The sequence below is a fragment of the Schistocerca nitens genome, chromosome 1, assembly GCF_023898315.1.
Source record: "Schistocerca nitens isolate TAMUIC-IGC-003100 chromosome 1, iqSchNite1.1, whole genome shotgun sequence".
Taxonomy (NCBI): Eukaryota; Metazoa; Arthropoda; class Insecta; order Orthoptera; family Acrididae; genus Schistocerca; species Schistocerca nitens.
The window spans coordinates 524,297,984-524,313,868 of NC_064614.1; the positions used below are offsets into that span (position 1 = coordinate 524,297,984).

The window sequence follows — 15,885 nt, forward strand, 5'->3', positions numbered from 1 at the left end:
CGTGCCGAGCCTCCAGGCCAACTCAGTCTGCCCTCGGTCAAACTCGGACAGATCGCGCTCCTTCCCCATTTTACACATGGACAACACCCTCACTGATACTACATGCACCGTGCATGTGTCTGACTAGCAGTTATTCCTCGCCAGGTGACAATGCTATCGCCTGGACGGGTTTATATCGATAGCAGATCGGTGGTCATAATGTTCTGGACGATCAGTTTACGACCATTTGTAAAGCAACTAGGGAGTCTAGACACTGGTTAATGGCACATTAGGCAGGACTCGAACCGAGGCAGCGATGTTATCCATAGATCCAAGTGGTTGACTGCGGAGATGAAGTTGCATTCGAGCGGTGGAGTCGGGGTTGTTGCTCCTACCCACAGTGGGTGCCCGACGCCTAGAGATCCGCAGACGCGCCAGTGGAGTCGGCGCCGGCGCATGCGCAGTTGCGGCAGCCTTGCTCCGGGCAGTGCCCGAGGGGAATCGCCCAAGGTGGGCAGGCGGCCGCGCGGAAAGAATTCCTCCGCCCGGCGAGTCTGCAGGGAGGGGGCTGCGACCTATCGATCCTGCCCGCGGGCGGCGCCTCGTGGAGCGCCCGGTTTGTGTGTATACGCCGGAGACGAAAGAGTTCCAGACTCCACAAGCTCTCCGCGGAGCGTAGAGGCGGCGTGCGGGGGTGGCAGCCAAGGAGCGGGGACGGTGCCACTGTGTGGCGTCGGAAGGCGTCAGTGGTACGACATCTGAGACGCGCTACGTGGCTCGGACAGCGTGATGTTCAAGAGTAGACACACGATCTGTAGTAGGGGAATGGGAGGCAACTCACTTTAGCTTCGTGGGACGGGAAGTGCTGGACAAAAAAGGGAGGAAGGGGAAGACGATGAACACAATTCTTGCAAAATAAAACTCAATACAGTTTTTATTAATCATCAGTCATGCTAATGCTATCACTTTGGTTAATCCAGAAAGTTCTGACCCTTGTTTCATTTTTGGCGCATACGAGACGTCAACGCAGTAATTATGGCAGCAGCTTGAACTAACAGCTATAAACAACATATGTGCCTTCGACTAGTCAGTTGTGAGCATGTAGCGTTATGACATCGGCACACGGACCGTGCATTCGAGCGTTGACCGAAGAGTCATGACGTCATAGCGTGATAAACGCGCGTTGGGGAACCTTTCCGAACATGGAGAGTAGTGATGGGCAAAGTCGTTGATCCTTGGGAACTAGTTCACTGGTGATCGCTCTTTTTTGGGAACCGTTCATTTTTACTCGTTCACCGTTCGTTGTACTTGGTATACGGTTCTAATGAAAAATTGAAAATTAGTAGCATAAGTGGCTGAAGGATGGATGTCAAGGGGGGGCGGGGCACTTGCACTTGCCTCCCCCCCCCCCCTGGAGTACAGAGTTTTTAATCATAACAGAACTCTCACACACTTGTAATTTTCGTGATTCTGCAAAACATCTCGTTTAGCCAACTGTTGCGTTATATCGCTGATAGCAGTGAAATTATACAAGGTGGCGCACGAAAACCCGGCCCCGCCAATTACGCACGATTTGCTGACCGCCACGAGCAGAATAGATAAACATGTAATAATTAGGCAGTGAAGAAACAACAAATAAGCTAATGCAAACAACTTCGAAAGAATAGATGAGGATTGGTAAGCGACAATGAGGCCGATTTTTCGTGCGCCACTGAAATAATATTGTAGGAGTTATATTCTCTTTACAAAATGTGGCACCATACACTCGATTACGAAGCGCGCGCTATATTCGGTTGTTAAGTCCGTCTACCTTCCATAACAATGAACACGCTCTTTTATCTTGGATCGAAAAAAGATGGAAAATGGCCACTCGTGTGTGCCGTGCCGACTTTCTTTGCATGTGTAATAACAAAAATTCTTGAATTCTTGCCTTTTTACAAGAATTTCTTCTGCTGTTTATCGAAATAGTGAAGCAAGCTCATACGCCATTTTGTTATCTGGAAAGATGTATGTACTACACACCATGTAATTGTAAAATTAATTATAAAATTTTAATTACCGGTCTTGGACGCTGAATAGAATACGAAAAGAACCAGAAGTTTAGAGTTCAAAAAAGGTTTGAAACAGATCTAGAATGGGCGTGCGAAGAGAACGAAACGAACAACAACAACTCTATGAACTATGAGCAGTCGGCAGTGGAACTGCGACGAGCGGCCAGGCGAAGGACGAGTCCGGCCGAGCGAGACCGAGACCGAGACCGAGAGAGGCGGAAACGGGACCGAGGCTGGAACGAGACCGGCCGACGTGCCGTTCGGGATCGAGACCGACCGTTTCCCGTTCCCGGGAACTAGAAGTAGAAAGCCGCGACCGAAGTGAACTATGAAGGACCGTTGCTTAGAATTCGTTCCTCGCTCATTCCGTTCATCTTGGTGAACCGTTCCTTGGACCCGTTAGTTCGCGAACGACCCATCTCTAGTTGAGGGCAATATCTAGCAAGTCAGATATTCTGAACGTGTGTTTGAATGTAGACCAATGAGGTGGAAAAACGTCACAAACGTCCATGACACCATTTCTCTTCAGTACAGTCTCGAGACGTCATATTGGCTGTCAGTGTAAGCCCTTACGTATAGATGTTTATATGCTGCTTCAGAGCACCAGCAAATTGACGATTTCTCGAAAACCCATCTTGAATTGTTGTAATAAAGTACTTAAAATGTCATATTGGTGGTTGAGGTATTATTGTAACTTACGTGTTATGAAAGTATGTCGTTTCAAGGCGACAGCGTATTGAGGCTCATTAAGTAACACATTGCTCTTGGTATAGTTTGTTGTAATTAAATGCCAGTTAGTAACATATCTACGATTAAAGCTTTCAGGGTATGGTAAGAGGCAAAGTAAGGTCGTATATCATATGTGGTCGATATAGCGCTGTGAGTAGGAACGTAGAATTATAGCGTGATGCAGATGTTGTGTCTCTAATTAGTGCCCAAATATTTTTTTACTGATTTCGTGTTTTCTAATAGGTTCTGATACTTTCTTATTAGGTTAACACTTTGTCGTCCGCACGTCTCGTACAAATTTATTCGCTTGGCGCCGGCAGCGCTAATTCGGATTACTGGGCTTTTCGCCGGCCGTTCGTGACATTATCGAGAGATTATAAATTGTTACGTTTTACTAGTCTTATCGTTTGTTCTCGTAAGTTCTCAATCCTGTTCCCCTACTTTCATGAAATTTCGAATATATACATACGTAAATAAATACAAAATTTGTTTGTTTCATATATTTGTTTATTTGCATTGTCTTTGGTACTTAGTATTTCTCTTTCATATGATATGCAGCAAAACAGTCTCCAAGATGTAACAGAACTCCACAAGACTTGCACATTAAGTTTGTTGTTCTTTTTTTTTGTTTTTGGAACATACATAGCAGTTTCTTCATTTTCGTTTATCGTTCCGGAAATACGTAGCCCTATTAGCTGGTGTTGCTTTATGTGACCGGAAAGTCTGTCAACCGGATCATTATGAGACGTACGCGATGTAGTGGCAACCTCCAAGTTTTACTACGCGCATTCATAGTAAATAATCGTATCGTCTCTTTCGTCTGCCGTGATGAAAGGGCACAAGTACCTATAAAAACAAAAAAACTTGTTGACGTGTGTAGCTTATTTGTACCTACACAAAACACCAAAAACTATGTGTGAAATCTTATGGGACTTATCTGCTAAGGTCATCAGTCCCTAAGCTTACACACTACTTAACCTAAATTATCCTAAGGACAAACACACCCGCCCGAGGGAGCACTCGAACCTCCGCCGGGACCAGCCGCGCAGTCCATGACTGCAGCGTCCAAGACCGCTCGGCTAATCCCGCGCGGCAACAAAACACCAACAGAAGGCAAAAGACACTAAAGTACTGTCGCTGGCCACTGAGCGATACTATGCACACGACACGACTGTGGTGTCGCCGGATGGCAGTGTGTTAATAAAGTTTACGCTATAATATTCGGTGTTACGTAAATATAAGTGCGCCCTCTCTGAGGAGTGTGTTTTTTCGTTTGGCTTTACTACAAGATAGCTTGCACTACTAACAGTAAAATATTTTGCACTTTCTTGTTTCAAATTTTGTATTTCGCACGTTGTGATGATTCTACTGTTCTATAGGAACAGTAGTCAAAAAAGAATGAGCTTAGGGTTTTATTAAAAAGTGAGAATTATGAAATAATTATTATCTTATGTGGAGGGCTATTGTAAATCTGTATCGCACTATTTGTTGTGGGACATTTATAAGCTGGTGTCCTTATTGACTGAACATGGTATTTTCTTTTTTTGCTTTATCTCATGTTCATGGCTCTGAGCACTATGGGACGCAACTGCTGAGGTCATAAGTCCCCTAGAACTTAGAACTACTTAAACCTAACTAACCTAAGGACAACACACACATCCATGCCCGAGGCAGGATTCGAACCTGCGACCGTAGCGGTCGTGCGGTTCCAGACTGTAGCGCCAGAACCGCTCGGCTACCAGCGGCCGGCTCATGTTCATGGATATTGAAGTTTCTGTTTATGTTTTATTAAGATAGAGCGACAGAACCAGCATGTGGACAAGGGAGGAAATTTGTGTTTCAATAGAGCTGACATAAGAGTTTTATGTCCGGCCACTCCGGAAACAGGGTGACCTGGAAAAGATAGCCACTCAGACTGGCAACACGAATGTGCATTTCGTGGAACTGTTTCAGCGTCACGATCGGCCTCATCTTAATACAGCCGTCAGGCGTAATAACATGAGACTTGGGGGTGCGCTGATGACGGAAGGCATGAGTCACATTTCAGTGGTGTCGGTGGAGTCTATCGGCAGGACGGGTTTCACTAGACATGGCCTACACCTCAACAGGTATGGGAAGGGGAGGTTGGCAAAACTTATAGGTGACAGCATAGGTGGGGGTGGTGGGATCACTCATGGGAAAATTCCGGTAGTTGTGGGTGTTAGAGCTGTACCTTTTTTAGATTGAAGTCAGCTGATAGGTATTCCTGCTTAAGGGAAGTCTCTCTAACAAAGAAACCACTTTCTACAAAGCTTGGGTATCCGATTAATGAGGGAATTAGTATATTTCATCAAAATATACAAGGTATTAGAGATAAAGTTAGTGAACTGCTTATAGATGTTGACTCTGAAATTATCGGTATATCTGAACACTTCTTAAATAAGGAGATAATTCAGAGGCTTCCTTTACCAGGATACAGGTTGGCTGGCAGCTTTTCTAGGAGCTCTTTGCGGTGTGGGGGAGTAGCCATGTATGTGAAAAACGGTATCCCATTTGAGTCAATTGACGTTTCAAAGTACTGCACTGAAAAGGTGTTTGAATGTTGTGCAGGTGTGGTTAAATTTAGTGGAGCTAAACTTCTTGCTGTTGTTATTTATAGATCCCCAGACTCCGATTTCACAACATTTTTGCTAAAGCTAGAGGAGGTTCTTGGTTCACTTTATAGGAAATACAAAAAGTTAGTTATATGTGGTGACTTCAATATTAATTGTATAAGTGATTGTGCAAGGAAAAGGATGCTGGTAGACCTCCTTAATTCATATAATCTTATGCAAACCGTATTCTTTCCAACGAGAGTGAAAGGGAACAGTAGAACAACCATAGACAATATTTTTGTTCATTCGTCATTATTAGAAGGGCATTCTGTTAGCAAAAAGGTGAATGGCCTTTCAGATCATGATGCACAAATTTTAAGTCTAAAAGATTTTTGTGCTGCAACACATGTTAAATATAGTTACCAACTTTTTAGGAAAGCTGATCCAGTTGCTGTACAGACTTTTGTAAACCTTATCAAGGAACAAGAGTGGCAAGATGTTTATAGTGCTGATACAGTAGACGATAAATATAATGCTTTCCTCAAGACTTTTCTCGTGCTCTTTGAAAGTTGCTTTCCGTTAGAACGTTCAAAACAGGGTACTAGCACAAACAGGCAGCCTGGGTGGCTGACTAAAGGGATAAGAATATCTTGTAGAACAAAGTGGCAATTATATCAAAACATTAGAAACAGTCACAATCTAAATGCAGCAGCCCATTACAAACAGTATTGTAAGGTGCTTAAAAAAGTTATTAGGAAGGCAAAAAGTATGTGGTATGCAGATAGAATAGCTAAGTCTCAGGATAAAATTAAAACCATATGGTCAGTCGTAAAGGAAGTGGCTGGTCTGCAGAGACAGGTCGAGAATATAGAATCAGTGCGTAGTGGGGATGTCCGTGTTACTGATAAGTCGCATATATGTACAGTACTTAATAATCACTTTCTGAATATAGCAGGTGAACTAAATAGAAACCTAGTCCCAACAGGGAATCATATAGCGCTCTTGGAAAAAAGTGTTCCGAGACTGTTACCTGAAATGCTCCTCCATGATACTGACAAGAGGGAGATTGAGTTAATAATTAAATCACTAAAGACCAAGAACTCTCATGGATATGACGGGGTATCTAGCAGAATACTGAAGTATTGTTCCACGTATGTTAGCTCAGTACTTAGCCATATCTGTAACTTTTCCTTTAGGAGTGGTCGGTTTCCTGACCGATTAAAGTACTCGGTAGTGAAGCCACTTTATAAAAAGGGAGACAGGGATAATGTTGACAACTATAGACCTATTTCTATGCCATCGGTGTTTGCTAAAGTTATCGAGAAGGTTGTATATACAAGGTTACTGCAGCATTGAAATTCACATAATTTGCTGTCAAATGTACAGTTTGGTTTTAGAAATGGCTTAACAACTGAAAATGCTATAGTCTCTTTTCTCTGTGAGGTTTTGGACGGATTAAATAAAAGGTTGCGAACGTTAGGTGTTTTCTTTGATTTAACGAAGGCTTTTGACTGTGTTGACCACAAAATATTACTGCAGAAGTTGGAACATTATGGAGTAAGGGGAGTAGCTTACAATTGGTTCGCCTCCTACTTTAAGAACAGAAAGCAGAAGGTAATCCTCCGCAATATTGAGAGTGGTAATGATGTTCAGTCCCAATGGGGCACTGTTAAATGGGGCGTTCCCCAAGGGTCGGTGCTGGGGCCACTGCTGTTTCTTATTTATATAAATGATATGCCTTCTAGTATTACAGGTGATTCAAAAATATTTCTGTTTGCTGATGACACCACCTTGGTAGTGAAGGATCTTGTGTGTAATATTGAAACATTATCAAATAATGTAGTTCATGATATAAGTTCGTGGCTTGTGGGAAATAATTTGATGCTAAATCACAGTAAGACTCAGTTTTTACAGTTTCTAACTCACAATTCAACAAGAACTGACATTTTAATCAGACAGAATGGGCATGTTATAAGCGAGACGGAACAGTTCAAGTTCCTAGGCGTATGGATAGATAGTAAGTTGTTGTGGAAAGCCCATGTTCAGGATCTTGTTCAGAAACTAAATGCCGCTTTATTTACCATTAGAACAGTATCTGAAATAAGTGACATTTCAACACGAAAAGTAGTATACTTCGCATATTTTCATACGCTTATGTCATATGGTATTATTTTTTGGGGTAATTCTTCTGATTCAAAAAGGGTATTTTTGGCTCAAAAACGGGCTGTTCGAGCTATGTATGGTGTAAGTTCGAAAACCTCTTGTCGACCCCTATTCAATAGTCTGGGAATTTTGACATTGCCCTCACAGTATGTATTTTCTTTAATGTCGTTTGTTGTTAGCAATATTAGCTTATTCCCAAGAGTTAGCAGCTTTCACTCAGTTAATACTAGGCAGAAATCAAATCTGCATGTGGAATGCACTTCCTTGACTCTTGTGCAGAAAGGAGTGCAGTATTCTGCTGCATCCATTTTCAATAAGCTACCACATGAACTCAAAAACCTTAGCAGTAGCCCAAACACTTTTAAGTCTAAACTGAAGAGTTTCCTCATGGCTCACTCCTTCTATTCTGTCGAGGAGCTCATGGAAGAGCTAAAAAATTAAGCAAATTCCAGTGTTACTTTCTGATTTTCTTTATTTAAACCAACGACTTGTCGGCTGAATATGTTTCTTATATTTCATTTCATTCTGTTTCTACAATCGTGTTATAATTTCATGTATTGACTCGTTCCATGACCATGGAGACTTCTCCTAAATGTGGTCCCACGGAACAATAAATAAATAAATAAATAAATGGTTCAAATGGCTCTGAGCACTATGGGACTCAACTGCTGTGGTCATAAGTCCCCTAGAACTTAGAACTACTTAAACCTAACTAACCTAAGGACATCACACACATCCATGCCCGAGGCAGGATTCGAACCTGCGACCGTAGCAGTCGCACGGTTCCGGACTGCGCGCCTAGAACTGCGAGACCACCGCGGCCGGCGGAAACGGTGATTTGCGACCCAGAGACAGCCGACAACTGCCGCTGGATCGCGCTGCGATCGTGTGTACCACATTGAGACACATGTAGCGTATGCTCAAGTCGCATGGTTTCTGAGCGTTCAGCAACTTGTTGAACTCTGCACACTCAACGCTGACGATCGAAAGCACAGCTCGTGTGCGGACGGCTTTAGGTACTAGACGTGTGGCCGTAGGGTGTCAACGTTTTTGTGTCACAAATCACAACGGAGCGACGTCTGTAAATCAAATGTTCAAGATATACCTAGAGATTAATTGAGTTCTGCAATAAATATCAGTTAGCCATAGCGAGTACTCTGTTCTAGAATCGCAAGAGGTGAAAGTATACTCGGAAAAGATACGGGATGATTCCAGTTAGATTGCATCTTGGTCAGGCAGAGATTCCGAAATCAGACATTGGATTGTAAGGCGTATCCAGGAGCTGATACAGATTTCGGATCACAATTTAGCAATGCCAATGCACAAAGAAGTGGCGTACGGAATTACTAAGGAATGACAATATACACTTGAAGTTCTCTGTGGCTATACTGTAGATACTGGAATAATGGATATCTCACTAGGCAGTTTAGTTGAAGAGGGATGGACATCTCTAAAAGGAGTAATCATATAAGATACAAAGAAAAACTTAGGTACAGAGAAGGTAACTGCGAGGAAACCATGGGTAACACAAGAAATACTTCAGTTGATCGTCGAGTGATGGAAGCACAAAAATGTGAAGGGGAATTTAGAAATACAGAAATACAAGTCGCTTAGGATGTGCAGGAAAGCTGAGGCGAAAAGGCTGCATGATAGATGTGAAGAACTAGGAAAAGAAATGATTGTCGGGAAGACTGACTCGGCATATTTCTGTGAAATTAAACGCGACGGTGGTAATATTAAGACTGCAACATGAATTCCACTGTTAAATACAGAAGAGAGAGAGGATACATGGAAAGAGTACATTGAAGGGAAGAGGAACGGGATCCAGTATTATAATCAGAATTTAAAAGAGCTTTGCAAGACATAAGATCAAATAAGGCAGAAGGAATAGATAACATTCCATCGGAATTTCTAAAATCACTGGTGGAAGTGGCAACAGAGTAACCTTATATTCCAGCGTTACATTGCGAATGAGTCCATTCACAATGCAAGGATGGAATATGACGTTTACTTTTTACGTGTAGCAAAAAATAATTTGACAATTACGACATGTAATACGTAATATTACACATGTGCTTGAAAATAAAACGTCGAAATTAGCTAATCGCACGATATAAATACAGACCGTCTGTATTACAGCCTACTACGGATCATGTTTTCTTTCATTAGACGTGTAAATAAATGCAAGATATTTTGTAATAATGACTGATTACTGAAAAACCACAATATACAAATACTTTTACAAGTAACATAGCCGCGCGGAGTGGCCGCGCGGTTTGAAGCTTTATGTCACGGATTGCGTGGCCCCTCCCGTCGGAGGTTCGAGTCCTCCCTCGGGCATGGGTGTGTGTGTTATTAACATAAGTTAGTTTAAGTAGTGTGTAAGTCTATGGACCGATGACGTAACCACTTTGGTCCGTTAGGCATTCACATACATTTGAACATTTTGAACAGGTAACGTAGTAGTTAATGACACAAAATCCACATGGTACTAAGAGACACGATCAAAGACTTCATCCACTGGGAGTTGTAAAACTAATAAAATCCAAGAAACGTTTGGCGACTAAAATACCTGTTGTTCAACTCGATTACGAATTAAAGACACGGTGTAAAGACACTAATCGTCTGCTGTTCATACTGCTCTAGTTCTCAAGGAAATTCCTTTTCTAATATGGCTCGGCAAGTTTGTAACTATAGAAAAATATTACCTTGGCTTCCACAGAGCAGACGCATGGAGATGCACTTGTCGGCATAATCTTATATATACAAACCCAAGGCTACATTTATACATTACTCTCCTTCCTTCTCAGTATAATTCAAAGCAGACATGGTTATTAAAACACGTAACTCATACAAGCAAACGCACTCTGCTGACCGCCAGAACAGAGTGGAATAGAATCGAACAGGGTTGAGCGTGTGAACTGTTCCCGAGGCTGTCCGTGGGCTATGTGCGGGCATTTGTACCGCCTTGCGGGCACAATGTGCGCGCAGCCTGCGTCCTCTAAACTCGCGAATATGGCTGAAGGCTGCCGACAAGATCGACAGCTGACGACAGAGTTTGTAGTCACGTTAGTATTCTTTGCATTGTCGTAATTGTTACAGTAGGATCATAAAATGTATAACACGTGCATAGTATTTTCTGAAGTGTAGCCTTAAAATCCAGTCTTGCGTTACAGAAAAGTGCTATCGAATGAAAAGGTAATACTAGTTTATAAAATTATTGTCGTGAAGAAAAGCAAATTAATTTACTCTAGTGTGTATGATTTTATGCACCATCTCGTCTCACAAGACTTTGCATGTCTTCATTCGAGTTGAAGAAACGTTCTAAAATAACACCTCGACACAAACGCCGCACTTCACAAAAATACGGCACGTCGCCACAATCACACCCCAGCTCTTACCGGAGGAATTTAAACTGCAAATGTCCCAAACCGTGCGCTGTAAAATTTATTAATTGTTTTTACATAACGTCCATGACACCACTCATTCTGGGACGTTTTGCCATCGGACTAATGCGATGTAGGACGTGGTGTATCGCTGGTATTTCCTGCTTGATACCAAAATCTTTCGCATTGTTCATTATCAATGCAACTATACCAGACTTTTGACCAATTATTGCACGAGCTCCATCTGTTGCAATCAACCACACTTTTACGCAAAAAAGTAACATTTCCTAATCCGAAGTATATTAATATTGGAGGTCGTCAGAACAATATCTTAGGATCAATATTGTTTTTGATATACATTGGACACAGGGAAAAAAATCTTTTTGCTGATGACAGAAACAGTGTAACCACAGAAACCCTAAAGGATGTTTATGAGTGCTCATCATGCTATAAACGTACACTAGATATAAACATAACAAACACCAAGAGATTTCTGATGAAAGAAGGAAAAATAATCTGTGAAATTAAATGCGAATGTAAACGTCGTAGATTGTATAGAAAACCAAATTTTTAGGAATTAACATTGTCACCTGAGGCAGAGTGACCACCAAAGAAAATCAGCATGCTATGCCATTAGAAACCTGTCAAACATTGTGTAACAGACAATGCCTTTTTGTTACATATCATTCCTGCATATACTCCTTCTTTAGCAATGGAATAATTTTTTGTGGGTTCTACACACCAAAGCGCAGACACAATCTTCACGCTACAGAAAAGGCTATTAGAATAATAACTATAAACTTTAACTGAGCTCCCGCATGGAGGTGTTTAAACAATTGGGGATTCTAGGGATTCCAACAGCACCATGTGATTACATCTTCCAATCTGTTATGATATCAAGAAGAGGATCAGAAATTATCTCACAAACATCAGCATTCTTGATCAAGGAACAAGAGCCAGACTAAACCTGCGTTTACCAAGAGAGAAAAAATGGAAAAAAAATACAAAACAGCATTTCCCCCAAGCGAATAAAATTGTGTAGTAGCTTGTCCAAGAAAATTAAAAAGTCAGGTACAATCCAAATAATTAGAAGTCAGTTAAAGCATACCAGCTGCATAAATAATACAACAAAATGAAGGATTATTTAGGTAACACGTAGTACGGAACGGTAAAAAATTACCATTATTTAATAACGAACAACTGTCACACCACATTAAACTGTCACAGTTTAATGTATCTTAACGTAAAATTTGGGATCTGTGAAGGATAATTCTAACTTTTTTCCATTTTCTTGAGAACATCTCATTCATTGTCGAGAGGTGCCGACTCAGTTTTTTCAGACGGTCCATGGGGACATCACGAAGAATTAGTAGAATGGCGGAAGTATCACTAACGTCATGATGTTAGCCGAAGAGAGAGAGAGAGAGAGAGAGAGAGAGAGAGAGGGTGAGGGAGATTGGGGGATGGTGTGTGTGTGTGTGTGTGTGTGTGTGTGTGTATGTGCAGCGCAATGTAGCACAGTGTAGCGTAGTGTGGGCAGTGACCAGCGATGCGCTGGAACTGAATCGTGTAGGAGATAGTATTACTGTATGCATGAATTAGTTGTTTTTTTAAAAATTGTTTCCTTTTTCAATTAAGATTACATGTTTGATATAATTTTATAAATGATCTTTGGATGGATAAACAACTAACTAACGTTGCGATCGCCCAATGACGACACTTTGACGTACACAACATCAACTTGAGCTAACAGTATGATAGCGCAGCTGGTCCCATATGATATAGAATCATGACACGTTGTTTAGTGTATTTCATTCATTCACAATTAAGTTAATGTTGTGGTCCTATTTTGAATGAAATACACTCCTGGAAATGGAAAAAAGAACACATTGACACCGGTGTGTCAGACCCACCATACTTGCTCCGGACACTGCGAGAGGGCTGTACAAGCAATGATCACACGCACGGCACAGCGGACACACCAGGAACCGCGGTGTTGGCCGTCGAATGACGCTAGCTGCGCAGCATTTGTGCACCGCCGCCGTCAGTGTCAGCCAGTTTGCCGTGGCATACGGAGCTCCATCGCAGTCTTTAACACTGGTAGCGTGCCGCGACAGCGTGGACGTGAACCGTATGTGCAGTTGACGGACTTTGAGCGAGGGCGTATAGTGGGCATGCGGGAGGCCGGGTGGACGTACCGCCGAATTGCTCAACACGTGGGGCGTGAGGTCTCCACAGTACATCGATGTTGTCGCCAGTGGTCGGCGGAAGGTGCACGTGCCCGTCGACCTGGGACCGGACCGCAGCGACGCACGGATGCACGCCAAGACCGTAGGATCCTACGCACTGCCGTAGGGGACCGCACCGCCACTTCCCAGCAAATTAGGGACACTGTTGCTCCTGGGGTATCGGCGAGGACCATTCGCAACCGTCTCCATGAAGCTGGGCTACGGTCCCGCACACCGTTAGGCCGTCTTCCGCTCACGCCCCAACATCGTGCAGCCCGCCTCCAGTGGTGTCGCAACAGGCGTGAATGGAGGGACGAATGGAGACGTGTCGTCTTCAGCGATGAGAGTCGCTTCTGCCTTGGTGCCAATGATGGTCGTATGCGTGTTTGGCGCCGTGCAGGTGAGCGCCACAATCAGGACTGCATACGACCGAGGCACACAGGGCCAACACCCGGCATCATGGTGTGGGGAGCGATCTCCTACACTGGCCGTACACCACTGGTGATCGTCGAGGGGACACTGAATAGTGCACGGTACATCCAAACCGTCATCGAACCCATCGTTCTACCATTCCTAGACCGGCAAGGGAACTTGCTGTTCCAACAGGACAATGCACGTCCGCATGTATCCCGTGCCACCCAACGTGCTCTAGAAGGTGTAAGTCAACTACCCTGGCCAGCAAGATCTCCAGATCTGTCCCCCATTGAGCATGTTCGGGACTGGATGAAGCGTCGTCTCACGCGGTCTGCACGTCCAGCACGAACGCTGGTCCAACTGAGGCGCCAGGTGGAAATGGCATGGCAAGCCGTTCCACAGAACTAGATCCAGCATCTCTACGATCGTCTCCATGGGAGAATAGCAGCCTGCATTGCTGCGAAAGGTGGATATACACTGTACTAGTGCCGACATTGTGCATGCTCTGTTGCCTGTGTCTATGTGCCTGTGGTTCTGTCAGTGTGATCATGTGATGTATCTGACCCCAGGAATGTGTCAATAAAGTTTCCCCTTCCTGGGACAATGAATTCACGGTGTTCTTATTTCAATTTCCAGGAGTGTATATTCTCTGCTTCAGGTGATCTATTTTTCTCAATGCAGGTTTTCCAGTTTATCATTTGAAGGGAGACATGCCTGCCAATTAGGAATATTTCCTTCCGTTTATAGGATTATCTAAACCGATGAACAACTGAATTCTAGATAACTCTCAAACAGCGTGTACCACCCTCTTTCATCTCGTTGATGGCTGCAGTATTTGATGGCGTGGCATCCAAGAGACATCAAAAACGTCAGGAAGGTAACGTGATCCACGACTGCTCAACCTCTACCCTGAACTCACAGAAATTTGGTCGAAATTTGGTTGACGGAGGCCACATCCCGCTCGATGGCATCTCATATATGCTGAATACCATTTAGGTCACGTGACGTGGTGGGAAACACAAGCACCTCAGTATGTGCAATGAGTTTCTGAAACAGTTCTGGCATAATTCGATTGCGATTTGCTAGTGCGTTATTTTGCTAAAAGTAGCTGTCATATCGTGGTGCTGTAGGCAAACAAACGGACACAAATGATCAGACAACAAAGCAGAAGAGCAAACCTCTCACCACCGAGCGAGGTGGCGCAGTGGTTAGACACTGGACTCGCATTCGGGAGGACGACGGTTCAATCCCGCGTCCGGCCATCCTGATTTAGGTTTTCCGTGATTTCCCTAAATCGCTCCAGGCAAATACCGGGATGGTTCCTTTGAAAGGGCACGGCCGACTTCCTTCCCCATCCTTCCCTAATCCGATGAGACCGATGACCTCGCTGTCTGGTCTTCTTCTCCAAACAGCCCAGCCCCAAACCTCTCACCGTCAGGGATTTTCTCTGCCTCGTGATGACTGGGTGTTGTGTGATGTCCTTAGGTTAGTTAGGTTTAAGTAGTTCTAAGTTCTAGGGGACTGATGACCATAGCTGTTAAGTCCCATAGTGCTCAGAGCCATTTGAACCAAACCTCTCACCATACGTAAGCCATCCAGCACGAATCTACAGGGTGAACCCGAAGCCCACCAACAGAATTTCGGAGGCTGTTCAGGAATACATTCTGTGTATTTTGATATGAGGAAGCCGTGGTCTCCGTTGGGTCGTTGCGGAATAATAATATAATTATGATTTCTTAGCTTGTTACCACAGTTATCTTTGTGTCTGTGGAAATGTCTTTCAACAACCCTCAGACAAAACACAAGCACTATGATGTGGTTGCCGTTGCAATGGAAACAGACAGCGTAGTGCTGTAGTGTCCTTCCTTTTGCACCCACTATACCAACACACGAGGTGCACATCGCCAAACTGTTCATTAGTAAAGCTCTGCATAATGCTGTGTACCTCTGTTAACGTGCAAGTAACACTGTAGGAGAAACAAACCCGAAACAGAACCGAACGGTACTGAATACCAGCTCGAGAGCGAAGAATAAAATAGACATTTACTGTTGACAACAGCAAGTATCTTGATTGAGCGGAACAAGTTTGTTTCCAAAGAAGAACACAACGAAGGTCGCCAATATTTGCATAGTTAAGCAGTCGCCAATATTTGCATAGTTAAGCAGATATTTTCTGCGCAATGTAGGCAGGAAGACAAATGGCGGTAGAAATCAAACGAAATGCACTTGCTCTGTACAGAGCTACTAGCGACCAAGAACCCCTTATATCAACATATTCAGTTAATCCGTGAATAACCTCCAAAATTTTGTCGTCGGAGTTTTGGTTCACTGTGTATAATTCGACTGAAGTCTCATCACCCAG

The 15,885-nt window shown here is 43.4% G+C and overlaps 1 protein-coding gene across 1 annotated transcript in view; it reads left to right on the plus strand.

Moving 5' to 3' along the window:
* Nucleotides 1–330: 330 nt before the first annotated feature.
* Nucleotides 331–15,885, plus strand: part of LOC126258947 (translation initiation factor IF-2-like) — a 179,145-nt gene continuing 163,590 nt past the window's right edge. Inside the window, exon 1 of the mRNA XM_049955686.1 lies at nucleotides 331–721. Coding sequence (XP_049811643.1) covers nucleotides 331–721 — 391 coding nt within the window. The remainder of the gene's footprint in view (nucleotides 722–15,885) is intronic.